A 26,066-nucleotide genomic window follows, 5' to 3' on the forward strand; every position below is an offset into this window, starting at 1 on the left:
TCGGCATGGAAGAACATATGTATTAGAGCAGCATTTGTATGACTCTGACAAGCCCAGTGCTGTCCCAAGTATTCCTTACGCCGACTGTGATGTTTTCTAGAATTTTAATTGGCTGATTTTTTCCTTGTGCAATGTCATTGGTCTGGCAGTGCCATGACCTTGGCTTGACCATGTTTGCACAGTGTTGGTGTAGTGTCCTTGTAGTGTTCATGCTGTGTTTTGGGCATTTGATTGGATGAGGTGTTATTTCTTGTGCAAGGTGATTGGTCTGATGTATGCCTTGATGTTTTACAACTGTGTTCCTGCTGCAAGCTTTTTACAGTCATACAAAAACTGCTCTAAATGAGTGGTATAGTGGAAGAAGGAGGGGGTGGGGTTATCATCATTTCTTCACTTGACAACTTGACAATTCTCCTCCGGGGGCTCAAAACAGTTACTTCTTTGGCATACTCCAAAAGTTGGGGGGGGGGGGGGGGGGTCCACTATGTACATATTCATGTTTTAGGTTACAGTATATATGGATACGCCTGTCCTTCATTTTTTCTTGACATATGTCTGTTATTCAATTCTTTATATTTCTTTATATTTTGTTATCTAATTTGCCAGTTATATAATAGCCTCAATATATTATATATTCTTTAGGTATTGAGGTGGTTTAATGGAAATAAACACCTCTTAGAAGAAACAAAAACACAGGTACTGTACTTATCAGGGACTGTGGTCACAGTGATTGGTGGGGGAGCTTACCATGCTGATTGATGGGCTAAGGTGCTGCTAAGGGACTGCAGACCAGGTTTGGTTGGTGGCAGTGGTTGGTCACAGTGATTGGGGGGGGGGGGGGGGGGGGGGGGAGGAGAGGGAAGAGGAAAGCTTACCATTCTGGGCCCGGTTGTATGAATGGTGAATAGTGCTATCCAGCGGATAAATCCTTATCCAGTGGATAAGTCAATGCTGTTATCCAATAAATGTTTCCACTGGATAAGATTTATCCAATGGATAGTGCTAATTATTATTCTTATAACTGGGCCCTGATTGATGGGCTAAGATGCTGTTACCCCTAGTCTTGTAATAACTTCAGAATTTTATTGGAAGAGGGAATCGAAAGAGCGAGAGAGAACTTAAGAGTGGAAAGGAGAGAAGAAGGGATTAAAGGAAACAATTGTAATCATCGGAGGAGGACCTAATCATTAAAACACATTTATAATTACAACTTATCTAAGTTAATATTAAATGTTAATTTATCATTGTTAATGTGTTTTGACAGCACTTGATGTTTGTCAATAATCGCTACACACAAGAGAGTACAGTTTTTAATCCATTGAGAGCAAAAAGACCTGGAGCAGGAGGAGGTGGTGGACCTGAAGTCAAGAAAGCGTGAGTACTCGCTGTCATCTATGAAGCAAAGCTGATTAAATTTTATTTTTGAAGTAAGGCAGACCAGAAGAATTGCTGTGTGGAGTAGAATTTCTCTGTGGAGTAGAATTACTGTGTGGAGTAGAATTGCTGTGTGGAGTACAATTGCTGTGTGAAGTAGAATTGCTGTGTGAAGTACAATTGCTGTGTGAAGTAGAATTGCTGTGTGGAGTACAATTGCTGTGTGGAGTAGAATTGCTGTGTGAAGTAGAATTGCTGTGTGGAGTAGAATTGCTGTGTGGAGTAGAATTACTGTATGGAGTAGAATTACTGTGTGGAGTAGAATTGCTGTGTGGAGTAGAATTGCTGTGTAGAGTAGAATTGCTGTGTGGAGTAGAATTGCTGTGTAGAGTAGAATTGCTGTGTAGAGTAGAATTGCTGTGTAGAGTAGAACTGCTGTGTGGAGTAGAATTGCTGTGTGGAGTAGAATTGCTGTGTAGAGTAGAATTGCTGTGTGAAGTAGAATTGCTGTGTGGAGTAGAATTGCTGTGTGGAGTAGAATTGCTGTGTAGAGTAGAATTGCTGTGTAGAGTAGAACTGCTGTGTGGAGTAGAATTGCTGTGTGGAGTAGAATTGCTGTGTAGAGTAGAATTGCTGTGTGAAGTAGAATTGCTGTGTGGAGTAGAATTGCTGTGTGGAGTAGAAACAACGTTATTGAAAGTGATCAATGTGAGAGAGATTGAGGTTAGGTTGAGTGTGGTATGTTGTAAATAGTGAAAGTAGTGGTAATGCATGTGGAGCGACAGTAACTTCATGAGGAGACCTTTATAGAAAGGTGATTGTAAAATATGTGTTAAAGTGTTTTGAAGAAGGGTTGTAAAAAAAGCAAGCTGTTGACCTCCTTAAGACCAGCCTTGCTGATCCACAGTTACATTTACAATAACAAATTACCTAACAGTGAACATTTGGTAAGTTTGTATTAAAAATGAATATTCATTGTTTTGTTTCAGTGTGGATGAAATGATTGCAAAATCTAGTAAAGATTGTGACTTCTGCAATTTTAGAAAGTTAGTACCCTAAAAAAATGTCATATTAATTTATATCTTTTATCTTTTTACCAATATATCATTGTGTTTTTTTTTTAAAAGTATGACAGCGAAAGATCCATTCGGAAGTATAGAATCTAAGTATGCTGTTTCAGGTCAGTAGGAAAACCTTTTTTTGTCAATATAATAATAATGATAATAATTTAAAATTTCTATAGCATTAGTATCCGCTAGTACAATGATACTTTACAGTTTTTTTGAATAAGAACATTCAACTTTGTTTTTAAGATTTAAAAAAAAATTGTATTGTTTTAAATCTCTCCTTTTCTTCTTTCGTTTGATTTTCCCTCTTCACCTTACCTCTCTTTCTCCACCATAATAATCTCATAATGGGTTGATAAAACATGCACAGCTATAGCACAGCAAACCATGTAGTGTAGCTCCATGAGACATGAGGGAGAGTTATGATAAAATTAGTGTCCCTACCCTCCCCACCCCTTGCAAGCTCTAGTATGGTGCAGTTCAAATATTTTAAGCTGGAAGGTCTGTTCATTTTGATTGAATATTTTGCAAGGTGTGCATCAAGTAGTCTCCCTTGCAGCTGTTTTAGTCTCATTCCATTCCCCTACGGTCCACTAAGTGGACCATAGAGGAATGGGACAAGACTAAAATGACTGTGAGGGAGACTATGTAACAAGCTGCTCTTGAAAATAACTGTGATAAATTTGCATTTCTTTAATTCTTATTTTTAAGATAAAGATTTTAAAGTAAAGCAAACAATAATTAAAGTTTATGCTCATAAAAACCTAAAATACTTCCATGCTGATTGTAATGTTTTATTTTAGTTTCAAACACTTTCAAGATAGAGAAATTTCATGGCCTAATATTATGGAAGCATCACAATCCAATGGAATTCAATGAAGAACAGGTAAGACTACCAAACACCATCAGAAACATCATAATATTTTCTTTGGGCTGCCTGTGGAGCCAGCTCCACAGGAATCCCAATAAATGCCTAGCTACATTTGTCTGCCTAGAGTCTAGACTAGAATTTGTTCACGTAACTCTGCAGAAAAAGGATAAGTGTTTTTGATATATTCTTAAACTATAATATTGAAGTGTTTCGGCTATTCCACAAGAATGAAATAGTTTGTTTTAGTTTTTGCCATGTAAAACATGACCACTCTCCACACACAAAAATCTATTACTTGAGTCAGGAGCCTGGGAGATTGAGCAACTACTCCTTAAGTCTTATCAATGTATTGTTCAATACCTAACTTAATAATTTATAATTAAAAATTTAATATCACATTAATACTTAAAAGTTATCCATAGTCTTCCTCCCTTCCAAATTTTCGTGACACAACATTGTCATATTCGTTAATTCTATTTGGTTTTTAAAACAAACCATTTGGGTTTACGGATCCAAACTTGTCGTTGTTTGATTAGTTAATCTTGGACATGATACAGGACAGAGTCCTGATTGACATACGTGGTTACCTAGGCAACATGCATTTATCGTTGCCTAGGTAACCTGATGATGTATCTAAGCAACGAGTATCATGTACTAGTCACGGGAAAACTGTGTCAGATAAGGTCTGGATGGTCTCCTAGGTAACGTGATTAAACGTGTTATGGGATGCGGAACCAAAACAGACTACTGACATCTTACTAAACATCAACTCAAGTGACATATAGGTTGGTAACTCAAGGCTTCAATCTTTTCGTAGCAAACGTCTTAGTTTTTTAAATGGAATTGTCACTTTTCTTGGCTTAATGAGTAACAGATATATAACTTCCCTTTGAAATATAAATATGCGTTAAATTTGTTATTACGTGCACCAAGTCCACGTAAGGAAGCTATATTTTGGTGCCAAACACTTTTAGGACGTAATCTTATTTAATCCTTGAATACGTAGTTGATATCGCCTTAACCCAAGGCCAATAATCCGTTGTTTAAGTATATTGGTGCTATACCTGGGATGACGGAAAATACATGCTGATTTATGTAGAACGTGCGTCATTGAGCGGGGTTAGGAAAAGGGAGCTTGGATGTTTAATGATCCGTGTACATCTAACGTTTAGACAAGATGGCTTCAATGTCAGCTTGGTCAGTAGACCTCATGTCGAGAAAACGTCACTCAGAGCCAAGGAAGAAGTCTCAGGAATCTCTACTTCATCATTTATCGTGCTGGATATTCCTTAATATTATTTTTGCGCGCTTTTGATACGTGACGCGCGCACCGTTTCGTGTGTTGAGGACGAGCGCGCGCGTCACCCGCAAGTAAGTGCGCAAAGTGTGGCTTTGCGAGGTCAGCTCGTCATTTTAATCTTGATGTAGTGCTAACTAACTTTTATTTTACTTCGATAACACCGAGCTTTATGAATAATTTCATTCTATAAAATACTCACTAGTGGTTTTTCACACGTCGTCGTTCAGACATGCGTATTCCTTTGCTCAACGTTTTAGAATTGCTATCGTGATTTTTTTGCACACATCACTGTTTTTCAAGATTTTAAGCTAACAGTAAATGGTTGCGCAATTGTTATACTATACTGTCTTGTTCTTTTATATATCTCTCTCTTTTTCTTATTAAGACAAACCCGCGTATTACGCATTCATTCTCGTGTTTTATTGCAGTGAAATTGAAATCGGAGAATCAAATTGTTCTTGGTAACAAAATATATTCAGATATTTTTGGTTTTCATTTATTTTCGAGACGAAAAACTACTTAGTAATTGTATAATCTAAAATCTTATCTTGTGGTTTTGTTATTTCTTCTTTTTATCTTGGTGTTACTGTTTTTGACTTATCTTATCCGATTCCGTCTTTCTGAGATGAGAACCTTTCTCGGTATCAGATGCTAACATACCCCGTTGAAAAACTCAAAACATCTGATTCTCTTTGAACCAAAGAATGTTATCTTTACATTCGTGGAAAATTGTTATCACAAAAACAGTCGGGTAAAAAACTTGTTATCGCTATTTACCACTGCAAACACAGCATTGGCGCAGCTCATCGGGGTCGAACTGAAAGCCGCCTCTGGCAGCCGCTAGAAAATGTTATTTTTTGTCATTTATCGGTAAGTTCGATTTCCGCATTTTTACGTCTCGCTTTTCAATATTGTTTTTAGTTCCTCTTTTTTGTTGGTGGGATGGATAATTAGTCTTGAAGATTCGAAGGTAGCGAAGCTGTTTCTACCCTCGCTCGACTAAACTAAACTTAGAAAAACTGATAACTAAATTTGAAAGTCGAAAAGACTTCACTCTATATAAATGGTATTTATTCATATGTCTCACGATTGAGGCAGTTTCAACCTGCTAGTCTTCATCAGGCGACGGAGTAGACTGAATGTCTTTTATATAGCACTCGTCGGATCATTGGTTTATGCTGGCATTGACTGTTTGATTGTTTCGTCTCTGTCCTGGGATTTTTACTCACTCTTTTCACAAAGGCGCAGTTGTAGTGAAAAACTGAAAAGATAAAAAAAGGGGAAATAAAATGTAACAGGAATAGTGCCCACTTAAGAGGAGGATAAATTTTTCGAGGACTGAGATTTGCAGTATGTTATTGACCTATACATTTGGGGGGGGGGGGGGGTGGGGGCTTGTTGTTTTTTCTGAACCCCAGGAACAACCATACATAGTGATAGGTCATTTGCGTATGTGGTTTGGATGGTGACGTGTGTAGACGTGAACCTCCCGCAGCGCTAGTCCCATACCGTCCGGTTAATAAAAGTTGTTGGTTAAATATTAGGTGTTAGTAGAAACCAAGGTGTCTGGTTTCATACGCCAAGTTGTGGGCACAGGTGATTCGAAACGGGATCTCGCTTCAGTTTAAATAATTTTTCTTTAAATGAATATCGTGATTTAATACTGAGAATCAAGTCAAATAATATAATACCTTTACAGATAAAGGCCAAAGCATGTTTGATTATAGTTTATGTCCAAAATTCTCTAATTAATCACAAAAATAAAATGGAAAAGATAAACCGCGTTTTTAATAAATTCAAATAATTATTTTCTTGTGTCGGGTTAATTTTCTGTGATTTCTAGATTAGGATTCTATTTTATCTTTTACCGGTAACGTTAAAGAGCGCCAAGGAGTCTTCTGATAAATTATCCAGAGACCTGTGTCTTTTTTACCATGGCTAAATACGATATCCCTGTTAATTAGCGATATAGGTTTTTCTCGTACTACGCAAAACAGGGTTCAAAGCGACACCAATCTCCTCGTTGTCACTTAAGATCCGGCTAATAATGCGTGGAAGTGATCGATACCCGACGGATTGGGCATACGTATAGTTAGTAACGCTAATAGCCTGACAATGATTGACGATATTTAACATGATATTAGCAAGGGAAATGTCCGGCACGGTTTATAGGGATATCAGACAGGTTGATAGATAAAGGTTTCTTTTCTTCATAAAATGGTATAGTATCAAGCATGAGTCATATTTAATATATTTGATATTTTACAGTAATCACTCTCCGTAATGGGCACTTCTGTAATGTTTGCTCTACACGCACTACCACTTTGTATTCACTATTTACACATTCACACAACACCCATCACTTGCATGTTGATTTTTATGGAGAGAGAAAATCTGGAGAACCCAGAAAAAACCCTGGCGGGTAGGACAGAACGATACGTCAAACATTTTTGACTCACATCAAATGCGAGACATCCAAAGGAAATCCCTGAAGGATTTAAATTAATGGAGTTTGCTTAGGAACTGCTACCTATTGATTAGTAAAAGCCGTTCTATTATTTCTGACTGCCAGCCAAAAACGCAAGCATGATAGCCATATATGTAGGTAAAGATGGAATATTTTTTTAAGGAAAGGTGAAGCAGCGGAAGGGCTTCGCATGCCAAAGTTATCATTCGCGTAAAGACTGAATAATTATGACTAGCTTTTAAAAAGGTTATTAGTAATAAATTCATGAGGAATTTTTCATGCAACTTTTTATTTCCCACAAAGTTTGACCTAACCCCTTTCGTGTCGATTTTTTGGCGCGCGCTTCAGTATAGCGTAACTTTTTGTCCATTTGGCTTTTCGATACGAGGTGTTTTAGGATGGGAGACTAGAGAAAAAGGGAATTTTCATATGTTGATATGTTGGAGCCCATCCAATAGTAAAGAATCCGGAATTACCACAGGAAGTCCCCCCAGACCAGGAAACCAAAGGCATTGATTCAGAGATGTATTTATTTTTTGATTTCCTGATTAGTTCTAGCATATGAATCTACAACGATGTGAACCCAAATTCTGATTTCAATTCTGCGTTTTCCAAATTTCAAGGAGTCCCAAAATCAGATTAAGTCGACTGTTAGAATATAATTATTTCAGTCTTACAAATTGTTGTGAGCTTCATTCTTTTACAATTTCTCGATAACCATCGACAAGAAAGAGACGCCAGTCGACATTTATAGATAAAAGATATGCCTGCATAAAACGTATAAAACTAATGCTTTAGTAAATACCACATATTTTTAACTTAATGTCTTAAGTAGGAAAACAACTTTTTATCAATAACGTAAAAAGGCAAAAAAGGCGAAATATCGTGGCACTAAAATGGCTTCCGCTTCCGTCTTTTAATTGGTTCAGAGTGGAAGCCATTTGAATGTCAGAGTAAAAACTTCTCAAAAGAATAAAATGTTTTTCCTTCGAATTCTTTTGTAGCTTTAAGTGACCATTAACTTATTACAATTGAATAGCGACTATTAACATTATTTTGCAAAAATAGAGCTCTGTATATAATAGTAATTACTAGGCTGTCCGAGGAATTAAACCGTTATACATTAGTAACTACTCACTTTTTATATCTGTTAATCGTAATAAAAAAGAAGGGGGACAAAGTAGTGAATAAATGAAAGTGAAATTGAAAGAAAGAAAATGAATGAAACGACAAAGAAAGCCGACTCAATAATTGATTTAAAGAAAAACAAACAAACGAACAAACAAACGAACAAACAAACAACAAACTAAAAAATATTAGGAAAGACTGCTTATTGAGGTCTGCTTCAAAATGGAATAATTGGATAGATGGACGGATGGACGAGAACAAATGAATTAATGCATGAACGACTGCATGAATGAATCAATGATTGAGAACGAATAAAAACGAATAAATTCATGAGCGAATTAATTAAGCAGAATCAATAAAAGAAATCCGAAACCAGAAAGAGGTTGAAAGTGTATAGTTCTAATTGCAATGGATGAAAAAAACGATCGGAAAGTCTTCGTACACTTCGAATTTACCATTCTAATCGACAGGTATCGAATGCCCAGACCCCCATGACCCTTTCATATAGTGGCTCTCTTCCATACCTCGTGTTATCATATTCAGCTATAATCTTCGAATACACATCATTCTAATCAACACGACATCAAATGCCCAGAGACCCACGACCCTAAACTAATAAGCTACTTTCCATATCGCGTGCTATCATATCACGCCTTTATGCTGTAAGTAAATCATCAAAGGTCTTTTATCAAGTCTGTGTATATTATCTGTTTACCCGTTAAAAAAGGAATACCACACCTAAGCTAGGATGTTTTCTTCCTGGCTCCAGCATTATTTGAAGTTAAGAATAAAAAAAAACCAGACTATCTTACTTCCTCAATAATGTCGAGCTTTTTTACCGTAAGCAAGCTTAACTTGGTTCACATCCGTTTAATCTTCGCTATATATATAAATTCCCTAAAGGTTTTGTATTGTCTTTTTTGCGGTCCGCTCTTTCTTATTTCCCAAAAACTGTTATACTAATAAGTATTTTTCTCGGTACAAGGTCTAGCGTTGAGGTCATTTATGGCTGACAGAAATCAGAATTGATTTTGTAAGTTTAACCTCTATCAGTCATTGTGCATTTGTCGATTAAGTTTGGAGTATAAATGACCCCCTAAGTAATGTTTTATTCTCCCATCAAGCTGTCAACCTGGTAAGCCAAAATGGAATAATGGTGACCGTTTGACTTGTCTTTTACTCGAGATTCCTAATACAAAGGATTTTATAGATGGACATTGCTTTAATGATGCGACAAATACAATTTGCGTGTGTGCCATTCACTTAAAGGCTAACTGAGACAATCGTGGTCAATAAAACCCGGCGGTGAATTAGGCTGTTTGGTTAACCAGTACGCTGTAAACGGCTGTTGAATGGCTTTATCCAAACCCACATTGAAGGGATAAATGGGTATTATAGTCAGTGAATAAAACGTGTCCTTGTACAGAGCAGTTTAATGGTTTTTAATCCAAAGTAATTACCTTCATGCTTTAGAATTTACGAACAAAAAAGGCATGGAGAGGGTAAAGCACTTACATGGCTTTCCACAATGCGTTGGAATTTACATTATTACATCCATTAAGCGGGTAAAACATTTTAATGGGTTTCCACACTTCAAAGCCACTGTGAGCTTTGCTGATTTAACTTGCTTTTCTCCATTTTGATCCAAAAGTTAACTTATATATTGTGAACGTGCATTTGTGGGCAAGGATTTTTTTCTCTTTTGTTTTGTTGTTGTTCTCTTTGAAAGCGAGATAGAAATCCTCTGCCCGTGCGGTGCACTTAAATGGTTTTCTAATCATTTCTTGGAGTGTTATTGTTTTTTAAACCCTCAGGAGATAATAGTACATTCCAGTTCGTATGACTCAAATCGATCAAACTTTTCCCTAATGTTCAGTAAATAATCGTTTTAAGATACATGTTTTTCCATTAAAGCATCTCTTAAACCGTCTTGTATTACAGAAAAATAGCGGAATAAAATAGTACATTTTTTATGCCCAACACTTAACATGTCATTTTGGGCGGGTAATACCCCGCTAATGCCCTTGAAATTTTGTCTTTGACAAGAATGTTTAATGTAATTTGTTGTGATGGTTAATGCAACAATAAAGCACGAACTCACAAACTGATAATGTCTTAAGGAAAACCGTATAGAACTAACTAACGATAATAATACACTTTTCGTTCTTACCATTTGGACGCCAGTCAAAGTATAACAAGCTAAACTCCAATTTAATCTGCTGTGAGTTAGCTGTGTCCTGACTTGATCAGCCCAGAGGCTGTTTCACAGTTTGATAAAATTGAAGTTTTTTAAAGGTCTCTCGGTGATCAAAGCTGGCTCTAAATGGTTATCATTTTATTTTATTTTCCGGAGAGCAACCTTAATCGATGTTTCCTATTAGGACTATTAGCATCTACTCTTTAGGTTGTCGTGTACATGTTTACAGGTTCGTTCATAGTATAAAATAAAACTGATCAGTCAGTACAAAAAGCGCGATTGCGACACACGTTGCATGGAGCATTGCAGCGTGTAACCTACAGCAAAAAACATTTGAAAAATGTTGCGAGACAAGTTGCAGCAATCGTTGTGAAAAGTAGAATTTGCTCAGTTCTACTTTTGGCAACCGTTGAGTCTTCGTTGCATCGTGTAAACACTAGCTCTTGCAACTTGTGTCCTTGCGAGACGAGTTGCAGAGAATCGCGCCTTAAGAGTTTTTTCAGTGAATAGACATGAAGACTATTAGTTTATCGTTATTAAAAATTGATTATTATTTCGTTTGGAAGAAATATATATTGGATGCAGAAGTTGATGAATGAAGACTCTGAAAATACTGAGCTGGTGCATTTTGCAAATAAGCTTTATTACTTTTTTAGTATGAAGTCCTTTAGCCGTTCCAACCTGCCAATACCCAACAAGGGAATCCACATTTAAATTGTTAACACTTTTAACGGAAAATATAGTGAATTTGTGTTCGGTATAATTGTTAATGATATCCAAATCATTCTAATCCTCTTTTTCTAATATCTTTTCTTTTTGTTGGCGAGTTGGTTTGAGAAACAAATTTAGAATTCCATATCTTTCTAACAGCTCTTTTTTTTTTTATTGTTTTGGACCTTTTTCATAAGCATTTTGAATTTCACCCTAGACGCTAATTACTAAAAAAAATTGAATTCCTAGCTTAAACTTTGTGTGTCAAAAATTGTGAAAAAGTTTGCTCAAATTCAATAAAAATTTGGTTTTTCATAAGCATTTTGAATTTAACCCAAAAACACTAATTACTAAAAAAAGGTTGAATAAGTTCGCTAAAATTCAATAAAAATTTGGGTGAACGTTTGAGCTTGTCGAAGTGAAATATCGTAACTTTTAGTAGCGGAAATTTGACTGAATGAAGCGAGTAGGATATCGACGTGAAAATATCTATAGGTAAAGGTGTCGTGCTAAGATATAAGACATCAGTTTTGAGTTCTCTGTTACTCAGCTTTAGCCTCGATTCTGTGTCGCGGAATGTTCCCGTGTTCCAGTGAAAGGCCATAGAATTTCACTTCGAAGGACCTTGATTTGTGCGTCTGGTGTTAGTATATATTTTGAGGCTGAAATGAAGCTAACATGAGGAATTAGGGCCTGTATTCAAGGAACACAAGCTTTCTACTTGTATAATGAGTGGTCGTAGCTGCGCCGCGATGCCGGCCTCAAACTGAGTTGGTACTTTTTATCAAACATCTCTCAGCCTTGAATCAATAAAATCTTTATTACCGCACGTCTTTATTATATAGTCTTAGTAATTTTGTTTATCCTTTCCTCATTATAACCCAAAAGTACTATCTTCTGCCTCGCCTACGAATGAAATTAATAATAACCTCTGGAAAATATTTGTACAATTGGAACCGCGATTTTATATTTGATGATTACCTGTGGTATTGTGCTTTACAATAGTTTGGCTTATACTAATGAGCTAGATTTGCGCTCCTTCGTCGATGGATGCTTGACAGTTTTAAACCCATTTTAAAATTGTTTTCAACTAATGAGTTCTATCCTGTCACTTCGCTAAAAACCAGCGTTAATTCCGTGATTCTTACGAAGTTTTTCTTGACAACTGACTAAGATATTTGGATATAACCATTTTTTACGATATAGTTATACTTTTTTTTCTAATCAATAGAAGTAAACCAGTGAAATTAAAAGTGTTATGGGAATTTCACTGAAGCAGTTTGAAATGTTATGTCGGATTCTGTAGGTTTTTTAGTTTCCTGTTTGACGTTTTTTTGACAATATTACTAAATTCTATCTGATCATGATTTTTTTTACCCGACATAACTGTCTCACACTTGATTTTAATCATGCTAGCGACATTTAGATAGAATTCTCATTAGATTCTTATATACAGATATGTATATTTTAAGTATGTTTAACATGGGTGGGGCTATTGTTATTTTTTCCTTGTCGTCGTCATTTGAATCCTAGCTTCAGTACGTAGTTAGCACAGCGTTCTTGTTGAGTTTCTTTCGTCAAGGTTCATATCTTAGTCGACCCAGATTGCACACTAGAGTCAGTATTTTACTATCTTATCACCTTAAGTTACGCTTGCCTTGTATTGGACGTTTTTAGTCCGCCTCTTGTGTTAGTTTGTTTGGCTTTGAGTTTTATGTTTCCGTATTCCTATCTTTGTAGTTCATCGACAGTCTTGTACAAGCACTTTCATGACCTGTCAACTAACATGTCCTCGAAGTATTTCTGTTTTGATTACGTTTACTGTCTTCACTTGCCGGGACAAGTATGAAGCATTCCTCTCGACGAATGTGGGGTTTATCCGACGGATTCTTTTTTCTTTGTGTTAATATTCTTTGAGGAAATAAGTTTTCGAAGCATTTCTGTTTTGATTGCGTTTACTTTTTTTGCTTGCTGGGACTAAGTAACTGAGCATTCCACTCGACTAGCGTGGGGTTTTTTCGGCAAATTCTTTTTTTCTTAGTGTTATTCTTTGAGAAAATACGTACTTAATCCCTCTTAGCATTTTACTGTTTTTCTAAGCGTAGATTGATGAGTTACTTGATAACTGTGAGAAGACTAACCGAAATGAGCCTCGGGCACAATCTTTATATTCGTTCTCGCGAGTCGATTTAATTTCATAGTTTACGTTCATAAACTTCCCTGAAACCTTTTTTTTTTTTTTTTGAATTTTTCTTCAATGACTTTGAAAAGATTTTTTCAACGCCCTGCGATACTTGGGCAATCTCCAGGCGTAGATGAGTGGATCCAACAGAAACTTGACCCATAGTGTGTTGTCCATTATGATTCTAGCTATAAAGAAATCTGTGGAGTTGCGGTACTGAGGCTCGACAAGAAGTATATACCACATGATAGCATTAGGAATAGAGCAGAAGAAAAGTAGAGCTATCAACAATAAATTAACCCTGATGAATTTTTTCTCTATGTCGATTTGTTTATTTGTTGGGGTGTTGCGTGGCGATCTTCGGTTACCATCCGCCTGTATACTTGCACTGGTGCTTTGAATGGTGCTCTCTGCTCTAAGGACGAAGCCAAGTTTCATTTTCTTGTGGAAGGATCGTTGAAGGAGAATATAGAAGACGACCATGACGATGAATGAGATCGTTGTGTGCAATATCAGATCCGTGTTCTCGATCACTGTTTTAGGGACGCCGATTTTTTGTAGGAGCTCGAACAGTATGGTGTAGATCCAAATGCCGATGATACATGTTATAGTTCGCCTGACGTTTACAATGTTTTTGTACTTCAATGGCCATGACACCGCGAGATACTGCACAACTGTGAACGATAAGACTATAAGGAACGATGAATTGATGGAAGCAGCTGACAAGAGTCCAATATGGTCAGTGAGAACAATCATACAATCTCCCGTGCTAGGATGTTGGGAATATGTCATGAAATAGCAAGTCATCACGACCGGCTCAACAACAAGTCCAGACACAAGATCTGTGACTGTCAACCCGATCAGGAAATACGTCGAAGGCGATTGGAATGTTTTGAAAGGATCCTTGAAGATGGCGAAAAGTAACAGACTGTTCAGGATGATGGTGGTAGGGGACATAATCGCTAAAAAGATTCCATTTGCCAGCATTGCTGTGCCAATATCGAATGGAGGAGGCATGTGAGGCTGGCCTGTTGGAACCATACCTGTGCCGTTTTCCGCAAGACTAGTATTATTAAGTGCCTCCATGTCGTAATCTGCTCAAAGATCTTGTTGACTAAACTCACGAGGGTTTCTTCAGATGTAATGTGCTCTCTTAACACAGTACTCAGTGATATATCAAAGGCGAATCTAATGATACGTCTTTTATACACGATACACACGTCATCGTTTAAAAGTATCCAATCAAATCCTTCTCAGACCGCACGAAACTCTCGCAGTGTCACAGGCTCTTCGTCCCACGTCTTTCACCTCGCGAGAAACATAGACAGAAGGCCGAATTTCCCTTCGAGGTTTCCTTTCCCTGGATTATGTTCCATCGTTTTCGCTAACCGGAAAACAATATTTGACCCCGCATAGCGCTCAAAGGTTTTACAGACTTGCCGTAATATCGTTTTCTAGTGATTTTTTTTTCTGTTGAAATAGAAATATTGTCACGCCTCAATTGACCGTCACGTAGTAGACTCGACTCATGTAGGCGTTCTGAAAAGTGATTCATTTTCTTTTACTCGCACCAATGCTTTTAAATTTAGCTCATTATAAGTGAAAATCCGTGAAATTACAAGCCAGCAATATCATCTAGTAATTCTCCGGTTATTTCATAGTTCTGGAATGATTTTGCCTTTCGTTACGTAGCGACCCGCATAATCCTTAAAGAACGTGCAAATGTGACCCCCATTCTAATTTGATTTTCCTCAATTGGTAACTTCTGTTTGCTCTTATGTTCTTGTATACAAATAAATCCATTACAAACATAAACCCCGTTGACATTTTGTGCTGAAGTGCTAGGATCACCCATCTAGTGCTTTCAAAAAAAAAAAAAAAAAAAAAATTACCGCCGAGAACATCGGCTTTCCCCCTGGCCAAAAAGGACAAACTGTCTACCTGATAAAATTGGAACAAAACCGCTAGCATCTCATACTTATACATCAATTGTGGTCTGTAAAACCAGATCTGGTCATCGATAATGTCAAATAAGGTAGATGTTGGTTAGTTTTCTCTAAATAATGACCAGGTGTTCTTATACGCGAAAATGTCATTAATGCTGATAATCGTTCTCCTTTTGAGTATGCATTATGGAAACAGTTGGCTTGAGGTCAATGTTCGGGATATTTTGCTTTAAGCTACTATTATTTCTATGACGGTATTTGTGGGGAATAATGCAGATATGAATGAATTCCATGAATTTAATCAATATGGAAAGATTTTTTTCAGAAAAATAAATAAAAGAAAAAAAGGAAAGATGGTTTTGGGGATAAGATTAACGAAATCAAGCTGCGATCATTACAGTAAACATCAATAGATTGAATGAAATCGTATAAACAAATGACTTTTAGCGAAAGAATGAAAATGGTGGAATCTACGAGAAGCAAAAAAAAAAAAAAACAAATTTTGATTGCAATGCGGTTCGTCCAGTGAAAAACCGATTAATTTTTTTTTCAAAGAAAAAGAAAAATTGTTTACCACTGAGTTAGAAAAATTCCTAAAACCTTTTTAGTAGGAGTGAGAAGTGGGTTAAGGTAATTGTTGTGTTATCGTGGGCTTTTTCTTTTTCTATTGTGTTTATCACTGAGATCGGAAACAAGCTCCTGACCGTCATAAACGCAGGACATACTACGCTATCTCTCTCTTGTTACCTAAATACTAGCCTAAGCCTAGCGTAAATCCTGTCAAACCTGACAATAAGTAATCGTGTTTTGTTAGTTGATTGAATTGTAAAGACTTGTAAATGACAGGTTGCAATCAGTTTGCGTAAGTCGAGTCGTTTCTAAGGAACTATAACAAAACCGTCATGTACAAGAAAATTATCCTGCTTCAAGAATAAAACGTTTCGGAATACTTCTTATGAATCGTTAACTTTGGAATCAAGAGTAGTGTAGTGCAGTGTGCCACTCGCTTCTCACTTCTAGTGTGTTGGGCCTCTGTCAAATGTGAGCAGAGTCTGTTGGGTCTGTTCTTTGATTCGAGGGGTTTCATCTGGTTTTCCTCCTTCGCAGATTCCAATTCGATATGTGTGTGTACATTAGCCATGCACTGATTTTGATCAGCGCAGAGGATGTTTCAGGTTGATGTGTGAGTTAGCCGTGGCCTGATTTTGATCAGACCAGAGGTTGTTTCAGGTCGATCTGTGAGTTAGCCGTGCCCTGACTAAGATCAGATCAGAGGTTGTTTCAGGTCGATCTGTGAGTTAGCCGTGCCCTGACTTTAATCTGCCAACAGTTTGTGTCAGGTTGATCTGTGACTGAGTTAGCCATGCCCTGACTTTGATCAGACCAGAGGCTCTTTCAGGGCTCGATAAAATTTTAAGGTTTTGAATAAAAGTGAAAAAAAAAGGACTTAATCCTATTTTCCTAATCTTATTAACTTTTTTACTAACTATTAATATCGTTAAGTCATGAGTTTAGGAATCATTTTATTCTATTGTGTACAATGCCATGCGTTAACCAGTGCAGTTGCTTGTTGATTCTCTCCTGTGTTTGAGGCTTTTTCTCCGGATTCTCCGGTTTTCTCCCTCCGGAAAAAAACTACCTTCTAAATCCAATTAAATTCAATGAAAGAGGAATTGAAAATCACTTTTAAACCCCTATTTTCTACTGTTTCAATATTATTAAACCAAATAGGAAATTCACCATGAATTTCTATAGTTTTATCCGATTCCATAAAGTTACAATATTGTAGAATAAATATATATTTTCACTCCTCTTGTTCTGTCTAATCACGTACCATGAATATGTCAAAAATTTTGAAAAAAATGGAAAATGACAAAAAAAATATTTCTTTGCGATTCTTTCATCTCCATAGCAACGCTGTAAAATTTCCTTCGAACTTTTAATAATATTATTAAATTTTACTATTTCTATAATTTATAACAAACTCGATTTAATTTCTTTATTGATTACATCTGTGTATAAAAAAGAAACTTTTGAAATATTCTGTGTGCAAAATCGTGTTCCTATGAAATTTTTCAAGACAAATTGGAACTGATTAACCATTTTTTAAATTCTGGATCATTTGCTTAGAATATGAATTAGAAAATAAATTGGATATATGATTGAGTTACGTTGATATGTTGCAATAAAGTTTAAATTTTTGGGAATAAATTATGTTATTTATTTTCATTCTTGTGTCACAGCGCTGAACAGTTTTTATTAGCGGTAAAAATACATTAATGACAAAAAAAAAAAAAAAAGATGATTAATAATTAACAACATGGCTAGAAAACTATCATAACTAATTATCAACTTACATAACTTTACTTTGCAAAAACGAAAATCGAAAGGGAATATTTAAAATATTTATTCACTCGTTAGTAAAGAGAAAAGCACTTTGTGGTGAGCGCATTTTAAAGACTGTTTGAATCATGTAGAAAGTACTCGAAAGGTGTAAGAGGAGAGGAGAAGAGAGGAAAGGAAAGGAAAGGAAAGGAAAGGAAAGGAAAGGAAAGGAAAGGAAAGGAAAGGAAAGGAAAGGAAAGGAAAGGAAAAGGAAAAGGAAAAGGAAAAGAAAAAGAAAAAGAACTGAGAAGAAACGAGAATAGGAGGGAGAGAAGAAAAGAGAAGAAGGAAAAAAGAAAAAAGAAAATACGTGAAGAATCGAGAAGAAAAAAAGGTATTTGAAAAACCTTGTGGGAAGCGAAGATACGTAAACGTAAATAAAAAATAAAATACTTTGAAGGAAGAGTTATCAGATATTTATGAAATTACTTTGTTACTTTCCCATGGTGATAATTGATGAACTAAGCCGGTCTATTATAGTACATATAGTAGTATATATACCTCGCTATCTATGTATGAATTGGAAAACCAGTGTTGACTATAGGAAAGCCGAAAGATATTGGATCTTCCCAATCTGTAATTACAAAACCATAGTGAATACCTGTGTTATTAATATTTGAGTAAAGATAGCATCTGAACAAACAAAAAAGTATTGCTAGTTATGAACTTTTTGGATTTTGTTTGAGTATTTTTCGTTTAATAATTTAAAGACAATTAAGTTAAGATAATATCTAAATAAAGAAAAAGCCAACAGTACATACTGATTTTGCTATGGAAAAGTAAACTTTCATCTAATTAAAACTATTTTTGACTTTCAAGTATTTTTCATGCCTGATTAAGTATATGTACAGTATTTTAACCCAGACCATCCCTAAGTTCTTACATAAACATGCAACCATCATACGGCTGGTGCGTCCTCGTCTCGTTGTGTTGGAGGTCGTAGGTTCGAGCTCTGGGTATACCAGCGCTCAAGTTCGCCATGGCTTGGATAACCATGTCCATGTGTCTTATTCGTGAAGTTGTTGTTGGCAGTAATGGTGATGATAATGGTGATGGGGATGGTGATGATGGAATAAAGATGGTGATGATAATGGTGTTGCAGTGATGGTGGTGGTGATGATGGTGATGATAATGGTGTTGCAGTGATGGTGGTGGTGATGATGGTGATGATAATGGTGTTGCAGTGATGTTGGTGATGATGGTGGTGAAGATGGTGATGATAATGGTGGTGCAGTGATGGTGGTGATGGTGGAGATGATGGTGGTGAAGATGGTGATGAGGATGGTGGTGCAGTGATGGTGGTGATAAGGATGATGGTGATGAGGATGGTGATGATGGTGGTGATGATGGTGATAATGGTGCTGCAGTGATGGTGATGATGGTGGTGGTGCAGTGATGGTGGTGATGATAATGGTGAGGGGAATGGGGATGGTGATGATGATGGTGGTGTAGTGATGGTGGTGATGATGGTGGTGAAGATGGTGATGATAATGGTGGTGATGATGATGGTGATGGTGGTGGTGGTGCAGTGATGATGGTGGTGATGATGGTGATGATGCCTTGATGATAGTGGTGATGATGGTGATGACAGCGATGATGATTGTGATGGTTTTGAACTATTAGCGTTAGTAATGATGATGATATGATTTTAATGGTGATAATAATGTGATGATGAACGTAATTTGATGATGATGATGTGAGAATGATGTTGATAATAATAAAGGTATCGTTCCCACAGTCTCCTTCATAAAATATTTATCGTTTTTCCTCAGTTTCTTGATTTAATGGACGTCGCTCAAAAATGGTAAGAAAATCTTTTGGGTTTGGTTGGGTCTTTTTTAACATTAGGCCGTTTGCATGGTGACGTCTTGTACAAAAACTACCAGAATCCCTTACGCTTCCTTTTTCAAATAATTGTCGCCAATTGGTCACTTGCATGTTGGCGTCATTTACTATCACTAACAGACTCCCTTGCACACTTTCTTTTGTTCAGTTAATTAGTACTAATTGTCTTACTATTCTCATGAGGAAATGCAAATTTAAATATGAAAGAAAATTCGCGAAGTATTTTGGTAGTGGGAGTCAAATAACGCCATCATAGAACGGGTTACTTGTGTTAATATTTTCATCAACCAGTGTATTGAACGAGAAAAAGTTTGCGAAGCATTCTGGTAGTAGTAGTAAAAAACAATTCAAATGGTCTGCATTCTCTTTTTTTGAAATCCTTACGAGAGTCTGGTGACCTACTCATTGCGCGACGAATAGGGGGAGGGGGGAGGGGGATTTTTTAACGGGAAACGGCCAGCTTCATCCCTGTATTTCTGATTTATTGCCATAAAAAGAAGAACACACCCTTTTCAAGGTTGCACACTAACGTAATAGCACACTTTCTGAGTGCCATTTACATAAAGGTCCTATGATTCTAGTTCTAAGGAGAAGTCTTTTATTTTCGTTTCTCAGTCACAAAATACACAAAGCATAGTTCCAGCGGTAGCGTGTCTTCTTCCTCTTTTAGAAGGGCCTGGGAAATCCTGATTTTAAGATGCGGTATACTAATACCCTGTTCTGAAGCCTGGTTCACACTAGCGTCGGAATCAGAAGCAACATTCGTAGACTCGGCAGTATATTATATACTTAATGTCTGGTCCCTCAGGAAATTAGTTAGTTTTGTTTTCCCTCGAGTCTCGATGTTTCCCTCGGCGAATTGTTTTGATATATAGCAATTGAAAAATACTGAGAATTCAGTTTACGAAATAAGATATTTATTTAGCAAGCTAAATGCATGAAAACTGATCATGATTTTACAAATACAACTCACATACGGTCTTGTATTTCTCTAAACAGGATTCAGAATAACTTCGCATATTTCAAAAGTGGTAAAATCAGTTAAAGATTTTTAATTTCTTGACCATTTTTTGTGGGGGCGGCAAAAAAAATACCAAAGTATTGAAATTGTGCTGCAAGAAATCACTACAAGTCATGGCATCACCGTATACTTGTTTAATTGCTTATCATGTATTAAACCAACTACGGGGCACACTAACCATATATTCTCCCTCAGATGTGATCAGAAATTCCTGACCACTTTTTACAAAAACACCATCTCGACTAGTGGCTCTGTATTTTGCCTCAGATGTGATCAGGAATTCCTGACCACTTTTTACAAAACACCATCTCGACTAGCGGCTCTGTATTTTGCCTCAGATGTGATCAGGAATTCCTGACCACTTTTTACAGAACACCATCTCGACTAGCGGCTCTGTATTTTGCCTCAGAGATGATCAGGAATTCCTGACCACTTTTTACAGAACACCATCTCGACTAGCGGCTCTGTATTTTGCCTCAGATGTGATCAGGAATTCCTGACCACTTTTTACAGAACACCATCTCGACTAGCGGCTCTGTATTTTGCCTCAGAGATGATCAGGAATTCCTGACCACTTTTTAAACAACACCATCTCGACTAGCGGCTCTGTATTTTGCCTCAGATGTGATCAGGAATTCCTGACCACTTTTTACAGAACACCATCTCGACTAGCGGCTCTGTGTTTTGCCTCAGAGATGATCAGGAATTCCTGACCACTTTTTACAGAACACCATCTCGACTAGCGGCTCTGTATTTTGCCTCAGATGTGATCAGGAATTCCTGACCACTTTTTACAGAACACCATCTCGACTAGCGGCTCTGTATTTTGCCTGATTCCTTACTACTTTTTAGCAAGGAAAGCCTAGGTTTTTTTAAAGAGATACAGTACTCCGTTTATGATAAAGGTTCTAGCTAAACAATTTTAACCTTGTAATATCTTATATTCCAGTTTTAATTTTTGGCAGTTCAATGTTGCAATTTGTTCTTATCGTTCAGAGTAAAATCTGTTAGCAGTATACAAGATTTTGGAAGCTCATCCGTCCATGGTTCAGGGGGGAAACCAGACATCCAAGGTTCCTCCACGATCCCTTCCAATAGCACATCTTGAAGTTCTCGTCGGCCATTACCAATGATCGGTGGCTTGCTATTTGCTTGACAGTGTTCTTCAAGTTTGAATTTGTCAACAGAACAGTGACAATGCTCACATTAAATTTGACACCGCTTATTCTATTTTGAAGCCAGGAGTTTTGTGTTTGTTTATGGTTGGTAGATTCGGGACAAAGAGCATTAGGAAAACTTGTCTTAAACTCTTTTTACGATTGGTCTAAACCCTCCTCTACTGGAAAGCTTTGATGGCAAATGCGACAATCTTTTTCCGGATTCTTTTTCTTTTGTTACGTACAACACAGGTTACAATAGTAGCGTCAAAAAATGTTGAAATTCTGCCTCGATTCTGCTATACCATCATTTCAAGTTCCTTGCTTTCAGATAAGAAGAAAAAACTTGATTTGACAAATAACTGCATTTACCTTTAGAGATCTCCTGGTCTTTACTTTTGCCTAATGCATCCACATCTTGTGGTTTTGTATCTTGTCCTGAGCGAGGTGTGCTAGATGTCGAAATTTTATCATAAGGACCATCCCCAGATGAATGGCGGTTTATTGGCGTTGAGCAGTAGATAGGATCAGTTCGCGTCCTTCCAAAAAGAATAGTTTCGTTTTCAAGTTGATCCTTCTTGGGCGATGAGCAGTCCGTAGAATGCTCGGATATATATTGAAGCTGGGCTTTTAGCATTCGTGGCTGGGGAGAATTCCTCAAAGCTGGAATTAGTCGGAATACCTACTATGTCAAACGAATCATCTCCAAAGCTGCTATCCGTAGGAATATTCTTGAGGCTGGAACAAGACTTCTCAATAGGCGATTCATTAACAAAGCTGCTGTCAGAAGGGATGTAAAAAACTGTATTCTTAGTCACCGTCTTCACTGGCGATCCGGCCTTACTGAAGCTGCTGTCGTTAGGGATGCTTTTATCTTGGTGTAAATTATTCAATGGAGATCAGTAAACGAACTCATTACCAAATCATTACTAGTTTCTATAATTTTTTGTCTTTTCTGAGGTGACGAATGTGCTTTGTCTTCATTCATGGTGATCGAAGACTAAATTTGACGAAACGTTCAGTTACACAAAGAACAGTTGATTGTTATGTTATTTACAAATCAAAATGCCGCCAAAATTTGCACGTGACAGGACACACACAATGAGTTTTTCAACGTCTTCCTGATAAAGAAGATCTCCAGAAACTGTCAAAAGGGCATAGATGAAAGATGACATACAGCTAGGAATACTAAATGTTTTTTTGGCATCATCGTTTGAAAAATATTTTAGTTAATATTTTATACAATAATATATCAAACATGGACAGTTTTTGTTCAGCAGAGGATATCTTTTTGCAGTATGTCGAAATTTACCTTTTTAGTTTGTAAAACCCTTAGTGAAGGTCATGAGTTCATGGTGTGCATTTGATAGAGTCCAGATACATGTCCTGTCGCTATTCTGGACATGCTAATTGCTTATTACTTACATAAAGGTCATTTCTTCGTTCTGACCTAAAATATATAATCCACGAGTTAGTCTCTCCGTACTCAGTACCGCTTACAGTTGTATTTCAACATGGCTTCATCAGCAGACATTTCGTGCAGAATGAGAGCCCTTACATTTTACATTCAGGTACTAAAGAACAACCTAAGAACTAAAAAGGGCAGTGCTTGGGCAAAATCCTTCACTGTTAAGCTTCTGCTACACAAAAGTCATAAGGTAGGAAAGGTCATTGAATAACTACTTGATAGATTTGGACATCATTCAGTAATTTTATATAATCGATCTTTTTTTTTTTTTTTTTTTTTTTTTGTCATAGTTTAACTGCTAAAATGGCTACAGGATGCTAGATATAACGCTATGTGAACCTTGGCCACATGGAAAAGATTTTGCGGCAAAGGCTTCAGCCATCTTAGGGATCGAGGTGCTTGAAAGTGCAATGCCGACAACACCATTAGGAAGCCTAAGCAAAGGACCACAAGCAAAGAGAGTGCGCCGCGAAACTAGGCAAAAAAGCGCTGAACTATCTGTCGAGCCAAGGAATGATCTGCCTGTCTCACCGAGTGCTAATCTCCCTACAGCCCTAGCACATTTATCTGAAGTAGAAACAGCAGATCAGCAGATTTCCGAGCAGTTATCCACTTTCCTTAAATTTGCCATTAAAGTTGACGGTAAGTTCCAAAGAAAAAGGTGCAATATTACGTTACACTAGGACACTGGGTTCTTATACGCTTTTGGTACTTACGACATCTTTTTTAAAAAATGGGGGCGTTATTCATTTTTATCATTTTATTTTTGTGCTTGTCATTGTAGTGACCACCAAAGTGTTAACAAGCTCTTTAACAGCACCGAGAGCGGAATACGAGTTACGTGGCGTTGACCACGTTATTGTGAAGCAGCTGAAAGAGCAGATGCTCAACAACCCTGTTCCTGGCCAAAAGCCGTTAATAGTCGTGGTAAAGGGGCTCCACAGAATAGAAGATTTCGAAGCTGAGAACATTGATTCTTATGAATTGGAGGTCGTTATTGGCGGAAACCATGGGCGCGTGGCTATGGCAGAACTCAACGAGGAGCATCAAGATTTGTACCCACTCAAATCGGTGGATGACATCTTGTTTAGAGGTATGGATTCATTTACTATAAATACATAAATTAATGGCTAAATGTAAGAGTATGATTGACGGTTAAGGTAAAAGATGAGAAAGACTGAGAGAATCATGATAAAGCAATAATGTTTTTCTATTTGTATCTTTTTCGTTGAAGAAATGCTCACCAACGCAGCGATAAAACTGTGATCAGGCACACAATAACATGGACCAGTTCAGTCATGAACTCACGCCTCAAGATAAGGTACGTAAACTAAGTAGTTTAATAGCTTTAATAGTAGTTTAATAGTTTAATAGCGTAGGCTAGTAGGTTAAAACAAATGCTCCGCCAAACAATGTTTGAGTAATGGAATAGTATACGTGATTTGTATGGTGGTTGGTTAACTTCAAAAAGTAGAAATCGCTTAGAAATCTTACAATACGTGAGGCCACGAAAAAAATATCGAGCAGCCAAAAATTCAAATATTCCCGTAAAATATCGAATGGTTCATCCCTTAAGACGACTGAAACCTGAGATGCGCTATTTTTTTTAATGCATTTTCAGGTGAACTACTAAGGATTGCCAAAGAGAAGAAATGGCAACTATTTGTCATAACGAAGAATGCTGGACGCATAGCAACTTTGAAAGCCATATATATTATTACAAATTCTGCAAATACAGAGCCGCTAGTCGAGATGGTGTTTTGTAAAAAATGGTCAGGAATTCCTGATCATCTCTGAGGCAAAAAACAGAGCCGCTAGTCGAGATGGTGTTTTGTAAAAAGTGGTCAGGAATTCCTGATCATCTCTGAGGCAAAAAACAGAGCCGCTAGTAGTGATGGTGTTCTGTAAAAAGTGGTCAGGAATTCCTGATCACATCTGAGGCAAAACACAGAGCCGCTAGTCGAGATGGCGTTCTGTAAAAAGTGGTCAGGAATTCCTGATCACATTTGAGGCAAAATACAGAGCCGCTAGTCGAGATGGTGTTCTGTAAAAAGTGGTCAGGAATTCCTGATCACATTTGAGGCAAAATACAGAGCCGCTAGTCGAGATGGTGTTCTGTAAAAAGTGGTCAGGAATTCCTGATCACATTTGAGGCAAAATACAGAGCCGCTAGTCGAGATGGTGTTTTGTAAAAAGTGGTCAGGAATTCCTGATCACATTTGAGGCAAAATACAGAGCCGGTAGTAGGGCTGGTGTTCTGTAAAAAGTGGTCAGGAATTCCTGATCATCTCTGAGGCAAAATACAGAGCCGTTAGTCGAGATGATGTTCTGTAAAAAGTGGTCAGGAATTCCTGATCATCTCTGAGGTATTTTGAAGTCACTGAATTAAACAAGTAATGTATTTACGTGTGTCACGCGTTTTTTGAGCTCAAGTAAGGGGAAGGTATCCTAGAGTATAAATTTGCCGATATAATTATCAAAAATTTCCAATTGGGCAAAACTAGAAACTTCTTTCTTAGGATGTCCCATTACTATTCATTGAGTAAAAGCATTAAAAAGTAAATAAATTGCCTTTTTTTAAACTTTTCAGTAAAAGCAAATGGTATTCAATTCATTTTTGCCGCAAAGTTGGCAAAGTTATTTAAAAATTCTTTGAATTTGACGCGAACACGGGTTTTGAAATATGCGAAGTTATTCTGAATCCTGTTTCTACCAAAAAGCGAGGAGAGCAGCAACAGCATTTTTAGTCAGTTTTTTCGTATTTTCCGAATCCTTTTTGTCAATAAAAGTCTGTAATTTCTCTGTAGAAACGCTGGAAAATCTCTATTGTTTCGCTTCGAGCTCCATTTGTACTGAAAATTCAAGCAAAATATCTGCTCCCGCTCTGTTGTTTTTGATTGCTGCAAAATATCACGCCATCAGCGATTTTCACGTTCACGATTATTGT

At 37.1% G+C, this 26,066-nt stretch overlaps 2 protein-coding genes and 1 long non-coding RNA gene across 4 annotated transcripts in view; 2 read left to right on the top strand and 1 right to left on the bottom strand.

Annotated features, from left to right (window-relative positions):
- LOC116289476 (uncharacterized) overlaps window positions 1-26,066 on the top strand; it is a 33,221-nt gene that overhangs the window by 1,989 nt on the left and 5,166 nt on the right. The window contains exons 4-9 of the mRNA XM_031696416.2: window positions 643-696; window positions 1,265-1,374; window positions 2,364-2,420; window positions 2,502-2,554; window positions 3,245-3,327; window positions 19,401-19,432. Coding sequence (XP_031552276.1) covers window positions 643-696; window positions 1,265-1,374; window positions 2,364-2,420; window positions 2,502-2,554; window positions 3,245-3,327; window positions 19,401-19,432 — 389 coding nt within the window. The remainder of the gene's footprint in view (window positions 1-642; window positions 697-1,264; window positions 1,375-2,363; window positions 2,421-2,501; window positions 2,555-3,244; window positions 3,328-19,400; window positions 19,433-26,066) is intronic.
- LOC116289478 (uncharacterized) lies at window positions 5,011-6,611 on the bottom strand. Its single transcript, XR_004196333.2, has 2 exons — window positions 6,481-6,611; window positions 5,011-5,873 (listed from the first exon to the last, which is right to left on the bottom strand). It is a non-coding gene; the product is annotated as an uncharacterized LOC116289478 (long non-coding RNA).
- LOC148908710 (uncharacterized) lies at window positions 21,093-24,937 on the top strand. 2 transcript variants are annotated; one of them, XR_016120633.1, is made up of 5 exons: window positions 21,093-23,309; window positions 23,410-23,761; window positions 23,904-24,212; window positions 24,354-24,440; window positions 24,741-24,937. XR_016120633.1 is itself a non-coding variant. In XM_089034821.1 (4 exons), exons 2-4 carry the CDS (start codon window positions 23,434-23,436, stop codon window positions 24,383-24,385), a joined length of 669 nt encoding a protein of 222 aa, XP_088890947.1. In that variant the 5' UTR covers window positions 21,093-23,309; window positions 23,410-23,433; the 3' UTR covers window positions 24,386-24,449. The 2 variants fall into 2 exon arrangements, 1 of the variants encoding a protein (XP_088890947.1); XM_089034821.1 differs by lacking the exon at window positions 24,741-24,937 and having other exon boundaries at window positions 24,354-24,449.

This window comes from Actinia tenebrosa, unplaced genomic scaffold (genome assembly GCF_029948245.1).
Source record: "Actinia tenebrosa isolate PJP-AT-01 unplaced genomic scaffold, QUT_ActTen_1.0 PGA_scaffold3__52_contigs__length_22856419, whole genome shotgun sequence".
Taxonomy (NCBI): Eukaryota; Metazoa; Cnidaria; class Anthozoa; order Actiniaria; family Actiniidae; genus Actinia; species Actinia tenebrosa.